The sequence below is a fragment of the Salvelinus fontinalis genome, unplaced genomic scaffold (genome assembly GCF_029448725.1).
Source record: "Salvelinus fontinalis isolate EN_2023a unplaced genomic scaffold, ASM2944872v1 scaffold_0191, whole genome shotgun sequence".
NCBI lineage: Eukaryota > Metazoa > Chordata > Actinopteri > Salmoniformes > Salmonidae > Salvelinus > Salvelinus fontinalis.
In genome coordinates, this window is record NW_026600400.1 from 74,281 (window position 1) to 90,320 (window position 16,040).

At 44.3% G+C, this 16,040-nt stretch overlaps 1 protein-coding gene across 5 annotated transcripts in view; it reads right to left on the reverse strand.

Annotated features, from left to right (window-relative positions):
• ap5z1 (adaptor related protein complex 5 subunit zeta 1) overlaps positions 1-10,492 on the reverse strand; it is a 44,152-nt gene extending 33,660 nt beyond the window's left edge. For 3 of the 5 annotated variants that reach the window (XM_055912607.1, XM_055912609.1, XM_055912610.1), the window contains exon 1: positions 10,337-10,491. In XM_055912607.1, coding sequence (XP_055768582.1) covers positions 10,337-10,377 — 41 coding nt within the window. In that variant the 5' untranslated portion in view covers positions 10,378-10,491. Of the gene's footprint in view, positions 1-10,336 lie in introns of all 5 variants that reach the window. The other 2 variants (XM_055912604.1, XM_055912608.1) reach the window with 1 other exon arrangement.
• Positions 10,493-16,040: the final 5,548 nt, after the last annotated feature.

The window sequence follows — 16,040 nt, forward strand, 5'->3', positions numbered from 1 at the left end:
CTAGCTACATGTCAGGCTAGTCTGGTGTTATATGCCTGTTTATAAATGCTAGCTACATGTCAGGCTAGTCTGGTGTTATATGCCTGTTTATAAATGCTAGCTACATGTCAGGCTAGTCTGGTGTTATGTGCCTGTTTACAGATGCTAGCTACATGTCAGGCTAGTATGGTGTTATGTGCCTGTTTACAGATGCTAGCTACATGTCAGGCTAGTATGGTGTTATGTGCCTGTTTACAGATGCTAGCTACATGTCAGGCTAGTCTGGTGTTATACGCCTGTTTACAGATGCTAGCTACATGTCAGGCTAGTCTGGTGTTATATGCCTGTTTATAAATGCTAGCTACATGTCAGGCTAGTCTGGTGTTATATGCCTGTTTACAGATGCTAGCTACATGTCAGGCTAGTCTGGTGTTATGTGCTTGTTTACAGATGCTAGCTACAGGTCAGGCTAGTCTGGTGTTATATGCCTGTTTACAGATCCTAGCTACATGTCAGGCTAGTCTGGTGTTATACGCCTGTTTACAGATGCTAGCTACATGTCAGGCTAGTCTGGTGTTATGTGCCTGTTTATAGATGCTAGCTACATGTCAGGCTAGTCTGGTGTTATATGCCTGTTTACAGATGCTAGCTACATGTCAGGCTAGTCTGGTGTTATATGCTTGTTTACAGATGCTGGCTACATGTCAGGCTAGTCTGGTGTTATATGACTGTTTACAGATGCTAGCTACATGTCAGGCTAGTCTGGTGTTATATGCTTGTTTACAGATGCTAGCTACAGGTCAGGCTAGTCTGGTGTTATACGCTTGTTTACAGATGCTAGCAACATGTCAGGCTAGTCTGGTGTTATACGCCTGTTTACAGATCCTAGCTACATGTCAGGCTAGTCTGGTGTTATACGCCTGTTTACAGATGCTAGCTACATGTCAAGCTAGTCTGGTGTTATATGCCTGTTTATAAATGCTAGCTACATGTCAGGCTAGTCTGGTGTTATATGCCTGTTTACAGATGCTAGCTACATGTCAGGCTAGTCTGGTGTTATGTGCTTGTTTACAGATGCTAGCTACAGGTCAGGCTAGTCTGGTGTTATATGCTTGTTTACAGATGCTAGCAACATGTCAGGCTAGTCTGGTGTTATATGCCTGTTTACAGATCCTAGCTACATGTCAGGCTAGTCTGGTGTTAAATGCCTGTTTACAGATGCTAGCTACATGTCAGGCTAGTCTGGTGTTATGTGCTTGTTTACAGATGCTAGCTACAGGTCAGGCTAGTCTGGTGTTATATGCTTGTTTACAGATGCTAGCAACATGTCAGGCTAGTCTGGTGTTATATGCCTGTTTACAGATGCTAGCTACATGTCAGGCTAGTATGGTGTTATATGCCTGTTTACAGATGCTAGCTACATGTCAGGCTAGTCTGGTGTTATGTGCCTGTTTACAGATGCTAGCTACATGTCAGGCTAGTCTGGTGTTATATGCCTGTTTACAGATGCTAGCTACATGTCAGGCTAGTATGGTGTTATGTGCCTGTTTACAGATGCTAGCTACATGTCAGGCTAGTCTGGTGTTATGTGCCTGTTTACAGATGCTAGCTACAGGTCAGGCTAGTCTGGTGTTATATGCTTGTTTACAGATGCTAGCAACATGTCAGGCTAGTCTGGTGTTATATGCCTGTTTACAGATCCTAGCTACATGTCAGGCTAGTCTGGTGTTAAATGCCTGTTTACAGATGCTAGCTACATGTCAGGCTAGTCTGGTGTTTTGTGCTTGTTTACAGATGCTAGCTACAGGTCAGGCTAGTCTGGTGTTATATGCTTGTTTACAGATGCTAGCAACATGTCAGGCTAGTCTGGTGTTATATGCCTGTTTACAGATGCTAGCTACATGTCAGGCTAGTATGGTGTTATATGCCTGTTTACAGATGCTAGCTACATGTCAGGCTAGTCTGGTGTTATGTGCCTGTTTACAGATGCTAGCTACATGTCAGGCTAGTCTGGTGTTATATGCCTGTTTACAGATGCTAGCTACATGTCAGGCTAGTATGGTGTTATGTGCCTGTTTACAGATGCTAGCTACATGTCAGGCTAGTCTGGTGTTATGTGCCTGTTTACAGATGCTAGCTACAGGTCAGGCTAGTCTGGTGTTATATGCTTGTTTACAGATGCTAGCAACATGTCAGGCTAGTCTGGTGTTATATGCCTGTTTACAGATGCTAGCTACATGTCAGGCTAGTATGGTGTTATATGCCTGTTTACAGATGCTAGCTACATGTCAGGCTAGTCTGGTGTTATGTGCCTGTTTACAGATGCTAGCTACATGTCAGGCTAGTCTGGTGTTATATGCCTGTTTACAGATGCTAGCTACATGTCAGGCTAGTATGGTGTTATGTGCCTCTTTACAGATGCTAGCTACATGTCAGGCTAGTCTGGTGTTATGTGCCTGTTTACAGATGCTAGCTACATGTCAGGCTAGTCTGGTGTTATATGCCTGTTTACAGATGCTAGCTACATGTCAGGCTAGTCTGGTGTTATATGCCTGTTTACAGATGCTAGCTACATGTCAGGCTAGTCTGGTGTTATGTGCCTGTTTACAGATGCTAGCTACATGTCAGGCTAGTATGGTGTTATGTGCCTGTTTACAGATGCTAGCTACATGTCAGGCTAGTATGGTGTTATGTGCCTGTTTACAGATGCTAGCTACATGTCAGGCTAGTCTGGTGTTATATGCCTGTTTATAAATGCTAGCTACATGTCAGGCTAGTCTGGTGTTATATGCCTGTTTATAAATGCTAGCTACATGTCAGGCTAGTCTGGTGTTATGTGCCTGTTTACAGATGCTAGCTACATGTCAGGCTAGTATGGTGTTATGTGCCTGTTTACAGATGCTAGCTACATGTCAGGCTAGTATGGTGTTATGTGCCTGTTTACAGATGCTAGCTACATGTCAGGCTAGTCTGGTGTTATGTGCCTGTTTACAGATGCTAGCTACAGGTCAGGCTAGTCTGGTGTTATATGCTTGTTTACAGATGCTAGCAACATGTCAGGCTAGTCTGGTGTTATATGCCTGTTTACAGATGCTAGCTACATGTCAGGCTAGTATGGTGTTATATGCCTGTTTACAGATGCTAGCTACATGTCAGGCTAGTCTGGTGTTATGTGCCTGTTTACAGATGCTAGCTACATGTCAGGCTAGTCTGGTGTTATATGCCTGTTTACAGATGCTAGCTACATGTCAGGCTAGTATGGTGTTATGTGCCTCTTTACAGATGCTAGCTACATGTCAGGCTAGTCTGGTGTTATGTGCCTGTTTACAGATGCTAGCTACATGTCAGGCTAGTCTGGTGTTATATGCCTGTTTACAGATGCTAGCTACATGTCAGGCTAGTCTGGTGTTATATGCCTGTTTACAGATGCTAGCTACATGTCAGGCTAGTCTGGTGTTATGTGCCTGTTTACAGATGCTAGCTACATGTCAGGCTAGTATGGTGTTATGTGCCTGTTTACAGATGCTAGCTACATGTCAGGCTAGTATGGTGTTATGTGCCTGTTTACAGATGCTAGCTACATGTCAGGCTAGTCTGGTGTTATATGCCTGTTTATAAATGCTAGCTACATGTCAGGCTAGTCTGGTGTTATATGCCTGTTTATAAATGCTAGCTACATGTCAGGCTAGTCTGGTGTTATGTGCCTGTTTACAGATGCTAGCTACATGTCAGGCTAGTCTGGTGTTATGTGCCTGTTTACAGATGCTAGCTACATGTCAGGCTAGTATGGTGTTATGTGCCTGTTTACAGATGCTAGCTACATGTCAGGCTAGTATGGTGTTATGTGCCTGTTTACAGATGCTAGCTACATGTCAGGCTAGTCTGGTGTTATACGCCTGTTTACAGATGCTAGCTACATGTCAGGCTAGTCTGGTGTTATGTGCCTGTTTACAGATGCTAGCTACATGTCAGGCTAGTCTGGTGTTATATGCCTGTTTACAGATGCTAGCTACATGTCAGGCTAGTATGGTGTTATATGCCTGTTTACAGATGCTAGCTACATGTCAGGCTAGTCTGGTGTTATGTGCCTGTTTACAGATGCTAGCTACATGTCAGGCTAGTCTGGTGTTATATGCCTGTTTACAGATGCTAGCTACATGTCAGGCTAGTATGGTGTTATATGCCTGTTTACAGATGCTAGCTACATGTCAGGCTAGTCTGGTGTTATGTGCCTGTTTACAGATGCTAGCTACATGTCAGGCTAGTCTGGTGTTATATGCCTGTTTACAGATGCTAGCTACATGTCAGGCTAGTCTGGTGTTATATGCTTGTTTACAGATGCTAGCTACATGTCAGGCTAGTCTGGTGTTATGTGCCTGTTTACAGATGCTAGCTACATGTCAGGCTAGTATGGTGTTATGTGCCTGTTTACAGATGCTAGCTACATGTCAGGCTAGTATGGTGTTATGTGCCTGTTTACAGATGCTAGCTACATGTCAGGCTAGTCTGGTGTTATATGCCTGTTTATAAATGCTAGCTACATGTCAGGCTAGTCTGGTGTTATATGCCTGTTTATAAATGCTAGCTACATGTCAGGCTAGTCTGGTGTTATGTGCCTGTTTACAGATGCTAGCTACATGTCAGGCTAGTATGGTGTTATGTGCCTGTTTACAGATGCTAGCTACATGTCAGGCTAGTATGGTGTTATGTGCCTGTTTACAGATGCTAGCTACATGTCAGGCTAGTCTGGTGTTATACGCCTGTTTACAGATGCTAGCTACATGTCAGGCTAGTCTGGTGTTATATGCCTGTTTATAAATGCTAGCTACATGTCAGGCTAGTCTGGTGTTATATGCCTGTTTACAGATGCTAGCTACATGTCAGGCTAGTCTGGTGTTATGTGCTTGTTTACAGATGCTAGCTACAGGTCAGGCTAGTCTGGTGTTATATGCCTGTTTACAGATCCTAGCTACATGTCAGGCTAGTCTGGTGTTATACGCCTGTTTACAGATGCTAGCTACATGTCAGGCTAGTCTGGTGTTATGTGCCTGTTTATAGATGCTAGCTACATGTCAGGCTAGTCTGGTGTTATATGCCTGTTTACAGATGCTAGCTACATGTCAGGCTAGTCTGGTGTTATATGCTTGTTTACAGATGCTGGCTACATGTCAGGCTAGTCTGGTGTTATATGACTGTTTACAGATGCTAGCTACATGTCAGGCTAGTCTGGTGTTATATGCTTGTTTACAGATGCTAGCTACAGGTCAGGCTAGTCTGGTGTTATATGCTTGTTTACAGATGCTAGCAACATGTCAGGCTAGTCTGGTGTTATATGCCTGTTTACAGATCCTAGCTACATGTCAGGCTAGTCTGGTGTTATATGCCTGTTTACAGATGCTAGCTACATGTCAGGCTAGTCTGGTGTTATGTGCTTGTTTACAGATGCTAGCTACAGGTCAGGCTAGTCTGGTGTTATATGCTTGTTTACAGATGCTAGCAACATGTCAGGCTAGTCTGGTGTTATATGCCTGTTTACAGATGCTAGCTACATGTCAGGCTAGTATGGTGTTATATGCCTGTTTACAGATGCTAGCTACATGTCAGGCTAGTCTGGTGTTATGTGCCTGTTTACAGATGCTAGCTACATGTCAGGCTAGTCTGGTGTTATATGCCTGTTTACAGATGCTAGCTACATGTCAGGCTAGTATGGTGTTATGTGCCTGTTTACAGATGCTAGCTACATGTCAGGCTAGTCTGGTGTTATGTGCCTGTTTACAGATGCTAGCTACATGTCAGGCTAGTCTGGTGTTATATGCCTGTTTACAGATGCTAGCTACATGTCAGGCTAGTCTGGTGTTATATGCCTGTTTACAGATGCTAGCTACATGTCAGGCTAGTCTGGTGTTATGTGCCTGTTTACAGATGCTAGCTACATGTCAGGCTAGTCTGGTGTTATACGCCTGTTTACAGATGCTAGCTACATGTCAGGCTAGTCTGGTGTTATATGCCTGTTTATAAATGCTAGCTACATGTCAGGCTAGTCTGGTGTTATATACCTGTTTACAGATGCTAGCTACATGTCAGGCTAGTCTGGTGTTATGTGCTTGTTTACAGATGCTAGCTACAGGTCAGGCTAGTCTGGTGTTATATGCTTGTTTACAGATGCTAGCAACATGTCAGGCTAGTCTGGTGTTATATGCCTGTTTACAGATCCTAGCTACATGTCAGGCTAGTCTGGTGTTATACGCCTGTTTACAGATGTTAGCTACATGTCAGGCTAGTATGGTGTTATGTGCCTGTTTACAGATGCTAGCTACATGTCAGGCTAGTCTGGTGTTATACGCCTGTTTACAGATGCTAGCTACATGTCAGGCTAGTCTGGTGTTATGTGCCTGTTTATAAATGCTAGCTACATGTCAGGCTAGTCTGGTGTTATATGCCTGTTTACAGATGCTAGCTACATGTCAGGCTAGTCTGGTGTTATATGCTTGTTTACAGATGCTGGCTACATGTCAGGCTAGTCTGGTGTTATATGACTGTTTACAGATGCTAGCTACATGTCAGGCTAGTCTGGTGTTATATGCTTGTTTACAGATGCTAGCTACAGGTCAGGCTAGTCTGGTGTTATGTGCTTGTTTACAGATGCTAGCTACAGGTCAGGCTAGTCTGGTGTTATATGCTTGTTTACAGATGCTAGCAACATGTCAGGCTAGTCTGGTGTTATATGCCTGTTTACAGATCCTAGCTACATGTCAGGCTAGTCTGGTGTTATACGCCTGTTTACAGATGCTAGCTACATGTCAGGCTAGTATGGTGTTATGTGCCTGTTTACAGATGCTAGCTACATGTCAGGCTAGTCTGGTGTTATACGCCTGTTTACAGATGCTAGCTACATGTCAGGCTAGTCTGGTGTTATGTGCCTGTTTATAAATGCTAGCTACATGTCAGGCTAGTCTGGTGTTATATGCCTTTTTACAGATGCTAGCTACATGTCAGGCTAGTCTGGTGTTATATGCTTGTTTACAGATGCTGGCTACATGTCAGGCTAGTCTGGTGTTATATGCCTGTTTACAGATGCTAGCTACATGTCAGGCTAGTCTGGTGTTATATGCTTGTTTACAGATGCTAGCTACAGGTCAGGCTAGTCTGGTGTTATACGCTTGTTTACAGATGCTAGCAACATGTCAGGCTAGTCTGGTGTTATACGCCTGTTTACAGATCCTAGCTACATGTCAGGCTAGTCTGGTGTTATACGCCTGTTTACAGATGCTAGCTACATGTCAAGCTAGTCTGGTGTTATAAGCCTGTTTATAAATGCTAGCTACATGTCAGGCTAGTCTGGTGTTATATGCCTGTTTACAGATGCTAGCTACATGTCAGGCTAGTCTGGTGTTATGTGCTTGTTTACAGATGCTAGCTACAGGTCAGGCTAGTCTGGTGTTATATGCTTGTTTACAGATGCTAGCAACATGTCAGGCTAGTCTGGTGTTATATGCCTGTTTACAGATCCTAGCTACATGTCAGGCTAGTCTGGTGTTATACGCCTGTTTACAGATGCTAGCTACATGTCAGGCTAGTATGGTGTTATGTGCCTGTTTACAGATGCTAGCTACATGTCAGGCTAGTCTGGTGTTATGTGCCTGTTTATAAATGCTAGCTACATGTCAGGCTAGTCTGGTGTTATATGCCTGTTTACAGATGCTAGCTACATGTCAGGCTAGTCTGGTGTTATATGCTTGTTTACAGATGCTAGCTACAGGTCAGGCTAGTCTGGTGTTATACGCTTGTTTACAGATGCTAGCAACATGTCAGGCTAGTCTGGTGTTATACGCCTGTTTACAGATCCTAGCTACATGTCAGGCTAGTCTGGTGTTATACGCCTGTTTACAGATGCTAGCTACATGTCAAGCTAGTCTGGTGTTATGTGCTTGTTTACAGATGCTAGCTACAGGTCAGGCTAGTCTGGTGTTATATGCTTGTTTACAGATGCTAGCAACATGTCAGGCTAGTCTGGTGTTATATGCCTGTTTACAGATCCTAGCTACATGTCAGGCTAGTCTGGTGTTATACGCCTGTTTACAGATGCTAGCTACATGTCAGGCTAGTCTGGTGTTATGTGCCTGTTTATAAATGCTAGCTACATGTCAGGCTAGTCTGGTGTTATATGCCTGTTTACAGATGCTAGCTACATGTCAGGCTAGTCTGGTGTTATATGCCTGTTTACAGATGCTAGCAACATGTCAGGCTAGTCTGGTGTTATATGCCTGTTTACAGATCCTAGCTACATGTCAGGCTAGTCTGGTGTTATACGCCTGTTTACAGATGCTAGCTACATGTCAAGCTAGTCTGGTGTTAATTGCCTGTTTATAAATGCTAGCTACATGTCAGGCTAGTCTGGTGTTATATGCCTGTTTATAAATGCTAGCTACATGTCAGGTTCTTGCCATAATATAGACTTGGTCTTTTACCAGATATGGCTATCTTCTGTATACCACTCCTACCTTGTCACTACTGACTGGCTCAAATGCATTAAGAAGGAAAGAAATTACACACCTGTTAATTGAAATGAATGTAAATTATGTACTGTAAATGTACTGTAAATACCGTACCAGCACTGTGTAAATACAGTACCAGCACTGTGTAAATACAGTACCAGCACTGTGTAAATACAGTACCAGCACTGTGTAAATACAGTACCAGCACTGTGTCAATACAGTACCAGCACTGTGTCAATACAGTACCAGTACTATGTCAATACAGTACCAGTACTATGTCAATACAGTACCAGCTGATGAAACTGAGTTTGCACAACCAAATAACTTCCTGCTCAAACTGTCAGAAACAGTCTCAGGGAAGCTCATTCGTGTGCTCGTCATCCTCACCCCAGGGGTCGTGCTCGTCATCCTCACCCCAGGGTCGTGACCGTCATCCTCACCCCAGGGGTCGTACTCGTCATCCTCACCCCAGGGGTCGTGCTCGTCATCCTCACCGGGGTCGTGACCGTCATCCTCACCCCAGGGGTCGTGCACGTCATCCTCACCCCAGGGGTCGTGCTTGTCATCCTCATCAGGGTCGTGACCGACTCACCTTCGATGGCCACTGGAGAAGTGTGCTCTTCACGTATTAATCCACGTTTCAGCTGTACCGGGCTGATGGCGAGCGGTTTGCTGATGGCGAGCGGTTTGCTGATGGCGAGCGGTTTGCTGATGGCGAGCGGTTTGCTGATGGCGAGCGGTTTGCTGATGGCGAGCGGTTTGCTGATGGCGAGCGGTTTGCTGATGGCGAGCGGTTTGCTGATGTCAATACTGTGAACAGAGTTCCCCATGGTGGCGGTGGGGTTATCGTATGGGCAGGCGTAAGCTACGGACAACGAACACAATTGCATTTTATCAATGGCAATTTTAATGTACAGAGATACCGTGGCCCATCGCCATTCATTTAATTTGTTATTTATTTAATTAGACAAGTCAGTTAAGAACAAATTCTTATTTTTTAATGACGGCCTACCCCGGCCAAACACGGACGACGCTGGGCCAATTTTGCTCCACCCTATGGGACTCCCAATCACAGCCGGATGTGATACAGCCTGGATTCAGCCCAGGGACTGTAGTGACGCCTCTTGCACTGAGATGCAGTGCCTTAGACCGCTGCGCCACTCGGGAGCCAAAATTCATCCACCGCCATCACCTCATGTTTCAGCATGATAAAGCACGGCCCCACATCGCAAGGATATGAACACAATTCCTGGCAGCTGAAAATGTCCCAGTTCTTCCATGACCTGCATCCTCATCAGACATGTCACCCACTGAGCATGTTTGGGATGCTCTGGATCGACATGTTTGACAGCGTGTTCCAGTTCCCGCCAATATCCAGCAACTTCTCACAGCCATTTATATTGTATTTGTTTTATTTAACATTGAAGAGTGGGACAACATTCCACAATCAACAGCCTGATCAACTCTATGCGAAGGAGATGCGCTGCACGAGGACAATTGTGGTCACAACAGATACTGACGCGTTTTCTTATCCACGCCCCTTTTTTAAAGTATCTGTTACCAACAGATCTGTATTCTCAGTCACGTGAAATATATTGATCAGGGCCTAAAATATTTTTATTTCAATAGACTGATTTCCTTATATTCCTGTAACTCACTAAAATCTTTGAAATTGTTGCGTTTATATTTATGTTCCAGTGTACCTTGCAACTCGGTTTGTGTTTGCGCAGTGACAAGAGCAAGCTAACACCAAACAACATGACAGCAGCGGGGTACAACGGACAGAAGCAGGCGGAGAACAGTGTTCTTTCCCCGGCTTGACTCTGTTCTGAACACCGCTAACTGCCGGTGCTGGGTCTTACCTGGCTTGTTTGATCAAACTCTCTGTTCCTGCTGAATACATCGTAGCCGTCCAGACGAGTTGTAAATTGTCCGCTGGGGAAACATGTCCGACTGACAATCACGTGAATCCTCTACTAGTTCCGCGTTGTCAGCGAGTCTGCCGTTAACATCGTGACGTATTTCATTACGCTGTAGTTTTTAACCGTTATTTAATTAGGCAAGTCAGAACAAATACTTATTTACAATGACGGCCTACCCCGGCCAAAACCGGACGATGCTGGGCCAATTGTGCGCCGCCCTATAGGGACCCCCATTCATGGCCGGATGTGATACATCCTGGATTTGAACCAGGGACTGTAGTGATACCTCTTGCACTGTGATGCAGTACCTTAGACCGCTGCGCCACCCGGACATCTACACAGACGTGGTCACTGTTCCAGGGACATCAGCGTATACAAAATCCAATATGGCTGCCAACGAGTTACAAAAATATACATATTATTTTGTATTATTATTTTATTAACATCAAATCGATACAAAAAGTATATGGGGAACACAAGTATATATATAGAATATAAAAAGGACATTTGGTCTAAGGGCGGGGCTAAGGGCGGGGCTAAGGGTACAATATCACATTACACAACGACCTTAACATACACACTGATAATTCTAACAGCTTTTTTGTCACCAGAGTATTTAATTGTCTTAAAATAATGTTCAATTTATTTTTGCAAGGTAATAAAATGTTTTGTTTGTAAATGTACATTTGTGAATATGAAATTTGGTCAAAAGAATAATGAAATGAATTACATAAAATAGTTTCAACTTCTTTCTATCCTAAGTAAAGAATCCAAGCAGTACATCTCTCCATAATAGTGTAAAATCTTCATAAATGTGTTTGATTATAAATCTACATGAATACAATGCCCCAAAAAGACACAACACTGTTTCTTAAGCTGCTCTGACAGCTGATGCTTAAAGCTAGTGAGGGAGATATAAGTCTCCAGCTTCAGTGATTTTTGCAATTTGTTCCAGTCATTGGCAGCAGAGAACTGGAAGGAAAGGCGGCCAAAGGAGGTGTTGGCTTTGGGGATGACCAGTGAGATATACCTGCTGGAGCGCGTGCTACGGGTGGGTGTTGCTATGGTGACCAGTGAGCTGAGATAAGGCGGGGCTTTACCTAGCAAAGACTTATAGATGACCTGAAGCCAGTGCGTTTGGCGACGAATATGTAGCGAGGACCAGACAACGAGAGCATACAGGTCGCAGTAGTGGGTAGTATATGGGGCTTTGGTGACAAAACGGATGGCACTGTGATAGACTGCATCCAATTTGCTGAGTAGGGTGTTGGAGTAATGGTAATACTATTGCATTATCCTCTGGGTGGCGTCCTGGTAATACTATTGCATTATCCTCTGGGTGGCGTCCTGGTGATACTATTGCATTATCCTCTGGGTGGCGTCCTGGTAATACTATTGCATTATCCTCTGGGTGACGTCCTGGTAATACTATTGCATTATCCTCTGGGTGGCGTCCTGGTAATACTATTGCATTATCCTCTGGGTGGTGTCCCGGTAATACTATTGCATTATCCTCTGGGTGGTGTCCCGGTAATACTATTGCATTATCCTCTGGGTGACGTCCTGGTAATACTATTGCATTATCCTCTAGGTGGCGTCCTGGTAATACTATTGCATTATCCTCTGGGTGGTGTCCTTGTAATACTATTGCATTATCCTCTGGGTGGCGTCCTGGTGATACTATTGCATTATCCTCTGGGTGGCGTCCCGGTAATACTATTGCATTATCCTCTGGGTGACGTCCTGGTAATACTATTGCATTATCCTCTGGGTGGCGTCCTGGTAATACTATTGCATTATCCTCTGGGTGGTGTCCCGGTAATACTATTGCATTATCCTCTGGGTGACGTCCTGGTAATACTATTGCATTATCCTCTGGGTGGCGTCCTGGTAATACTATTGCATTATCCTCTGGGTGGTGTCCTGGTAATACTATTGCATTATCCTCTGGGTGGTGTCCCGGTAATACTATTGCATTATCCTCTGGGTGGTGTCCCGGTAATACTATTGCATTATCCTCTGGGTGGTGTCCCGGTAATACTATTGCATTATCCTCTGGGTGGTGTCCCGGTAATACTATTGCATTATCCTCTGGGTGGTGTCCCGGTAATACTATTGCATTATCCTCTGGGTGGCGTCCTGGTGATACCATTGCATTATCCTCTGGGTGGCGTCCTGGTGATACTATTGCATTATCCTCTGGGTGGCGTCCCGGTAATACTATTGCATTATCCTCTGGGTGACGTCCTGGTAATACTATTGCATTATCCTCTGGGTGGTGTCCCGGTAATACTATTGCATTATCCTAATTTGTTTATTAATAACTTTTCATGTTCAAAATTGGGCACTCTCTTCAAACAATAGCATGGTATTATTTCATTGTAATAGCTACTGTAAATTGGACAGTGCAGTTAGATTAACAAGAATTTAAGCTTTCTGCCAATATCAGATATGTCTATGTCCTGGTAGGTTTTCTTGTTACTTACAATCTCATGCTAATCTCATTAGCCTACGCTGGCTCAACCGTCCCATGGAAGGGACACCGATCCCGAATAAGTTCTAAATGGACATTTCTGTGAACTGTCTTGTGCAATTTTTAAATTGACACAATACCTGTTAACAAAGGTGTCAGCTAGAGATGACTGCTCTGGATCGACATGTTTGACAGCGTGTTCCCGGTAATACTATTGCATTATCCTCTGGGTGGTGTCCCGGTAATACTATTGCATTATCCTCTGGGTGGCGTCCTGGTGATACCATTGCATTATCCTCTGGGTGGCGTCCTGGTAATACTATTGCATTATCCTCTGGGTGACGTCCTGGTGATACTATTGCATTATCCTCTGGGTGGCGTCCTGGTAATACTATTGCATTATCCTCTGGGTGACATCCTGGTAATACTATTGCATTATCCTCTGGGTGGTGTCCCGGTAATACTATTGCATTATCCTAATTTGTTTATTAATAACTTTTCATGTTCAAAATTGGGCACTCTCTTCAAACAATAGCATGGTATTCTTTCATTGTAATGAAAGAATTAACAAAGGTGTCAGCTAGAGATGACCTGCAGGATCAATACCTGTTACAGATGACCTGCAGGATCAATACCTGTTAGAGATGACCTGCAGGATCAATACCTGTTAGAGATGACCTGCAGGATCAATACCTGTTAGCGATGACCTGCAGGATCAATATCTGTTAGAGATGACCTGCAGGATCAATACCTGTTAGAGATGACCTGCAGGATCAATACCTGTTAGAGATGACCTGTAGGATCAATACCTGTTAGAGATGACCTGCAGGATCAATACCTGTTAGCGATGACCTGCAGGATCAATACCTGTTAGAGATGACCTGCAGGATCAATACCTGTTAGAGATGACCTACAGGATCAATACCTGTTAGAGATGACCTGCAGGATCAATACCTGTTAGAGATGACCTACAGGATCAATACCTGTTAGAGATGACCTACAGGATCAATACCTGTTAGAGATGACCTGCAGGATCAATACCCGTTAGAGATGACCTGCAGGATCAATACCTGTTAGAGATGACCTACAGGATCAATACCGGATCAATACCTGCTAGAGATGATCTGCAGGATCAATACCTGTTAGAGATGACCTGTAGGATCAATACCTGTTAGAGATGACGTGCAGGATCAATGCCTGTTAGAGATGACCTGCAGGATCAATACCTGCTAGAGATGACCTACAGGATCAATACCTGTTAGAGATGACCTACAGGATCAATACCGGATCAATACCTGTTAGCGATGACCTGCAGGATCAATACCTGTTAGAGATGACCTGCAGGATCTATACCTGTTAGAGATGACCTGCAGGATCAATACCTGTTAGAGATGACCTACAGGATCAATACCTGTTAGAGATGACCTGCAGGATCAATACCTGTTAGAGATTACCTGCAGGATCAATACCTGTTAGAGATGACCTGCAGGATCAATACCTGTTAGAGATGACCTGCAGGATCAATACCTGTTAGAGATGACCTACAGGATCAATACCTGTTAGAGATGACCTACAGGATCAATACCTGTTAGAGATGACCTGCAGGATCAATACCTGTTAGAGATGACCTACAGGATCAATACCTGTTAGAGATGACCTGCAGGATCAATACCGGATCAATACCTGTTAGAGATGACCTGCAGGATCAATACCGGATCAATACCTGTTAGAGATGACCTACAGGATCAATACCTGTTAGCGATGACCTACAGGATCAATACCTGTTAGAGATGACCTGCAGGATCAATACCTGTTAGAGATGACCTGCAGGATCAATACCTGTTAACAAATCCTCCAGGCCAGGGTGATTCTCCATGGTTACCAAAACGTCACTCCAGGGTGATTCTCCATGGTTACCAAAACATCAGGACAGGGTGATCCTCCATGGTTACCAAAACATCAGGCCAGGGTGAGCCTCCATGGTTACCAAAACATCAGGCCAATGGTGAGCCTCCATGGTTACCAAAACGTCAGGCCAGGGTGAGCCTCCATGGTTACCAAAACGTCAGGCCAGGGTGAGCCTCCATGGTTACCAAAACGTCAGGCCAGGGTAAGCCTCCATGGTTACCAAAACGTCAGGCCAGGGTAAGCCTACACAAAACACAGCCCTTATTTAAAGAGTTTCTTAAATCCCCTATGTGGAAAATGAATGGTGGAAAAACCATTGGAACCATTTCCCTGTTTGACCGCTAGGTTTTATGGGTATTTTGACACCTCCACTGTAGGGCTCTATAATGGCTCATATACAAAGATGAGTCCTCTATCTACCTCTATGGGCTCTCCACAGTGACTTCACAGTCTATGCAAAGCAGAACTAGGTAGCGCGCTCCGCAAACAAACCTCCTCCGGGTCCAGTCCAGATCCATTGTATTGACTCTGTAGAGTCTTTTGGAGAACAAACCTCCCCCGGGTCCAGTCCAGATCCATTGTATTGACTCTGTAGAGTCTTTTGGAGAGCTGTAACTTCTAAAACAAACTTATTGTCAAATGGAAATGGTGGCAAATATGGGATTTTTTTTTAAAGAACAATTTATTCTCTCTCTCTCTCTCTCTCTCTCTCTCTCTCTCTCTCTCTCTCTCTCTCTCTCTCTCTCTCTCTCTCTCTCTCTCTCTCTCTCTCTCTCTCTCTCTGTCTCTCTCTCTCTCTCTCTCTCTCTCTCTCTCTCTCTCTCTCTCTCTCTCTCTCTCTCTCTCTCTCTCTCTCTCTCTCTCTCTCTCTCTCTCTCTCTGTCTTTCTCTCCCTCTCTCTCTCCCTCCCTCTATTTCTCTCTCTCCCTCCCTCTATTTCTCTCTCTCTCTTTCTCTTTCTCTCTCTATTTCTCTTTCTCTCTATCTCTCTCTCTCCCTCCCTCTCTCTCTCTCTCTCTCTCTATTTCTCTCTCTCTCTCTCTCTCTCTCTATTTCTCTCTCTCTCTATTTCTCTCTCTCTATTTCTCTCTCTCTCTCTCTCTCTCTCTCTCTCTCTCTCTCTCTCTCTCTCTCTCTCTCTCTCTCTCTCTCTCTCTCTCTCTCTCTCTCTCTCTCTCTCTATCTCAATTCAATTCAAAGGGGTGTTATTGGCTCTTTCACACTCCGCCGCTCAGCGCGATGCACTTGTTATTTTCGCCCTCA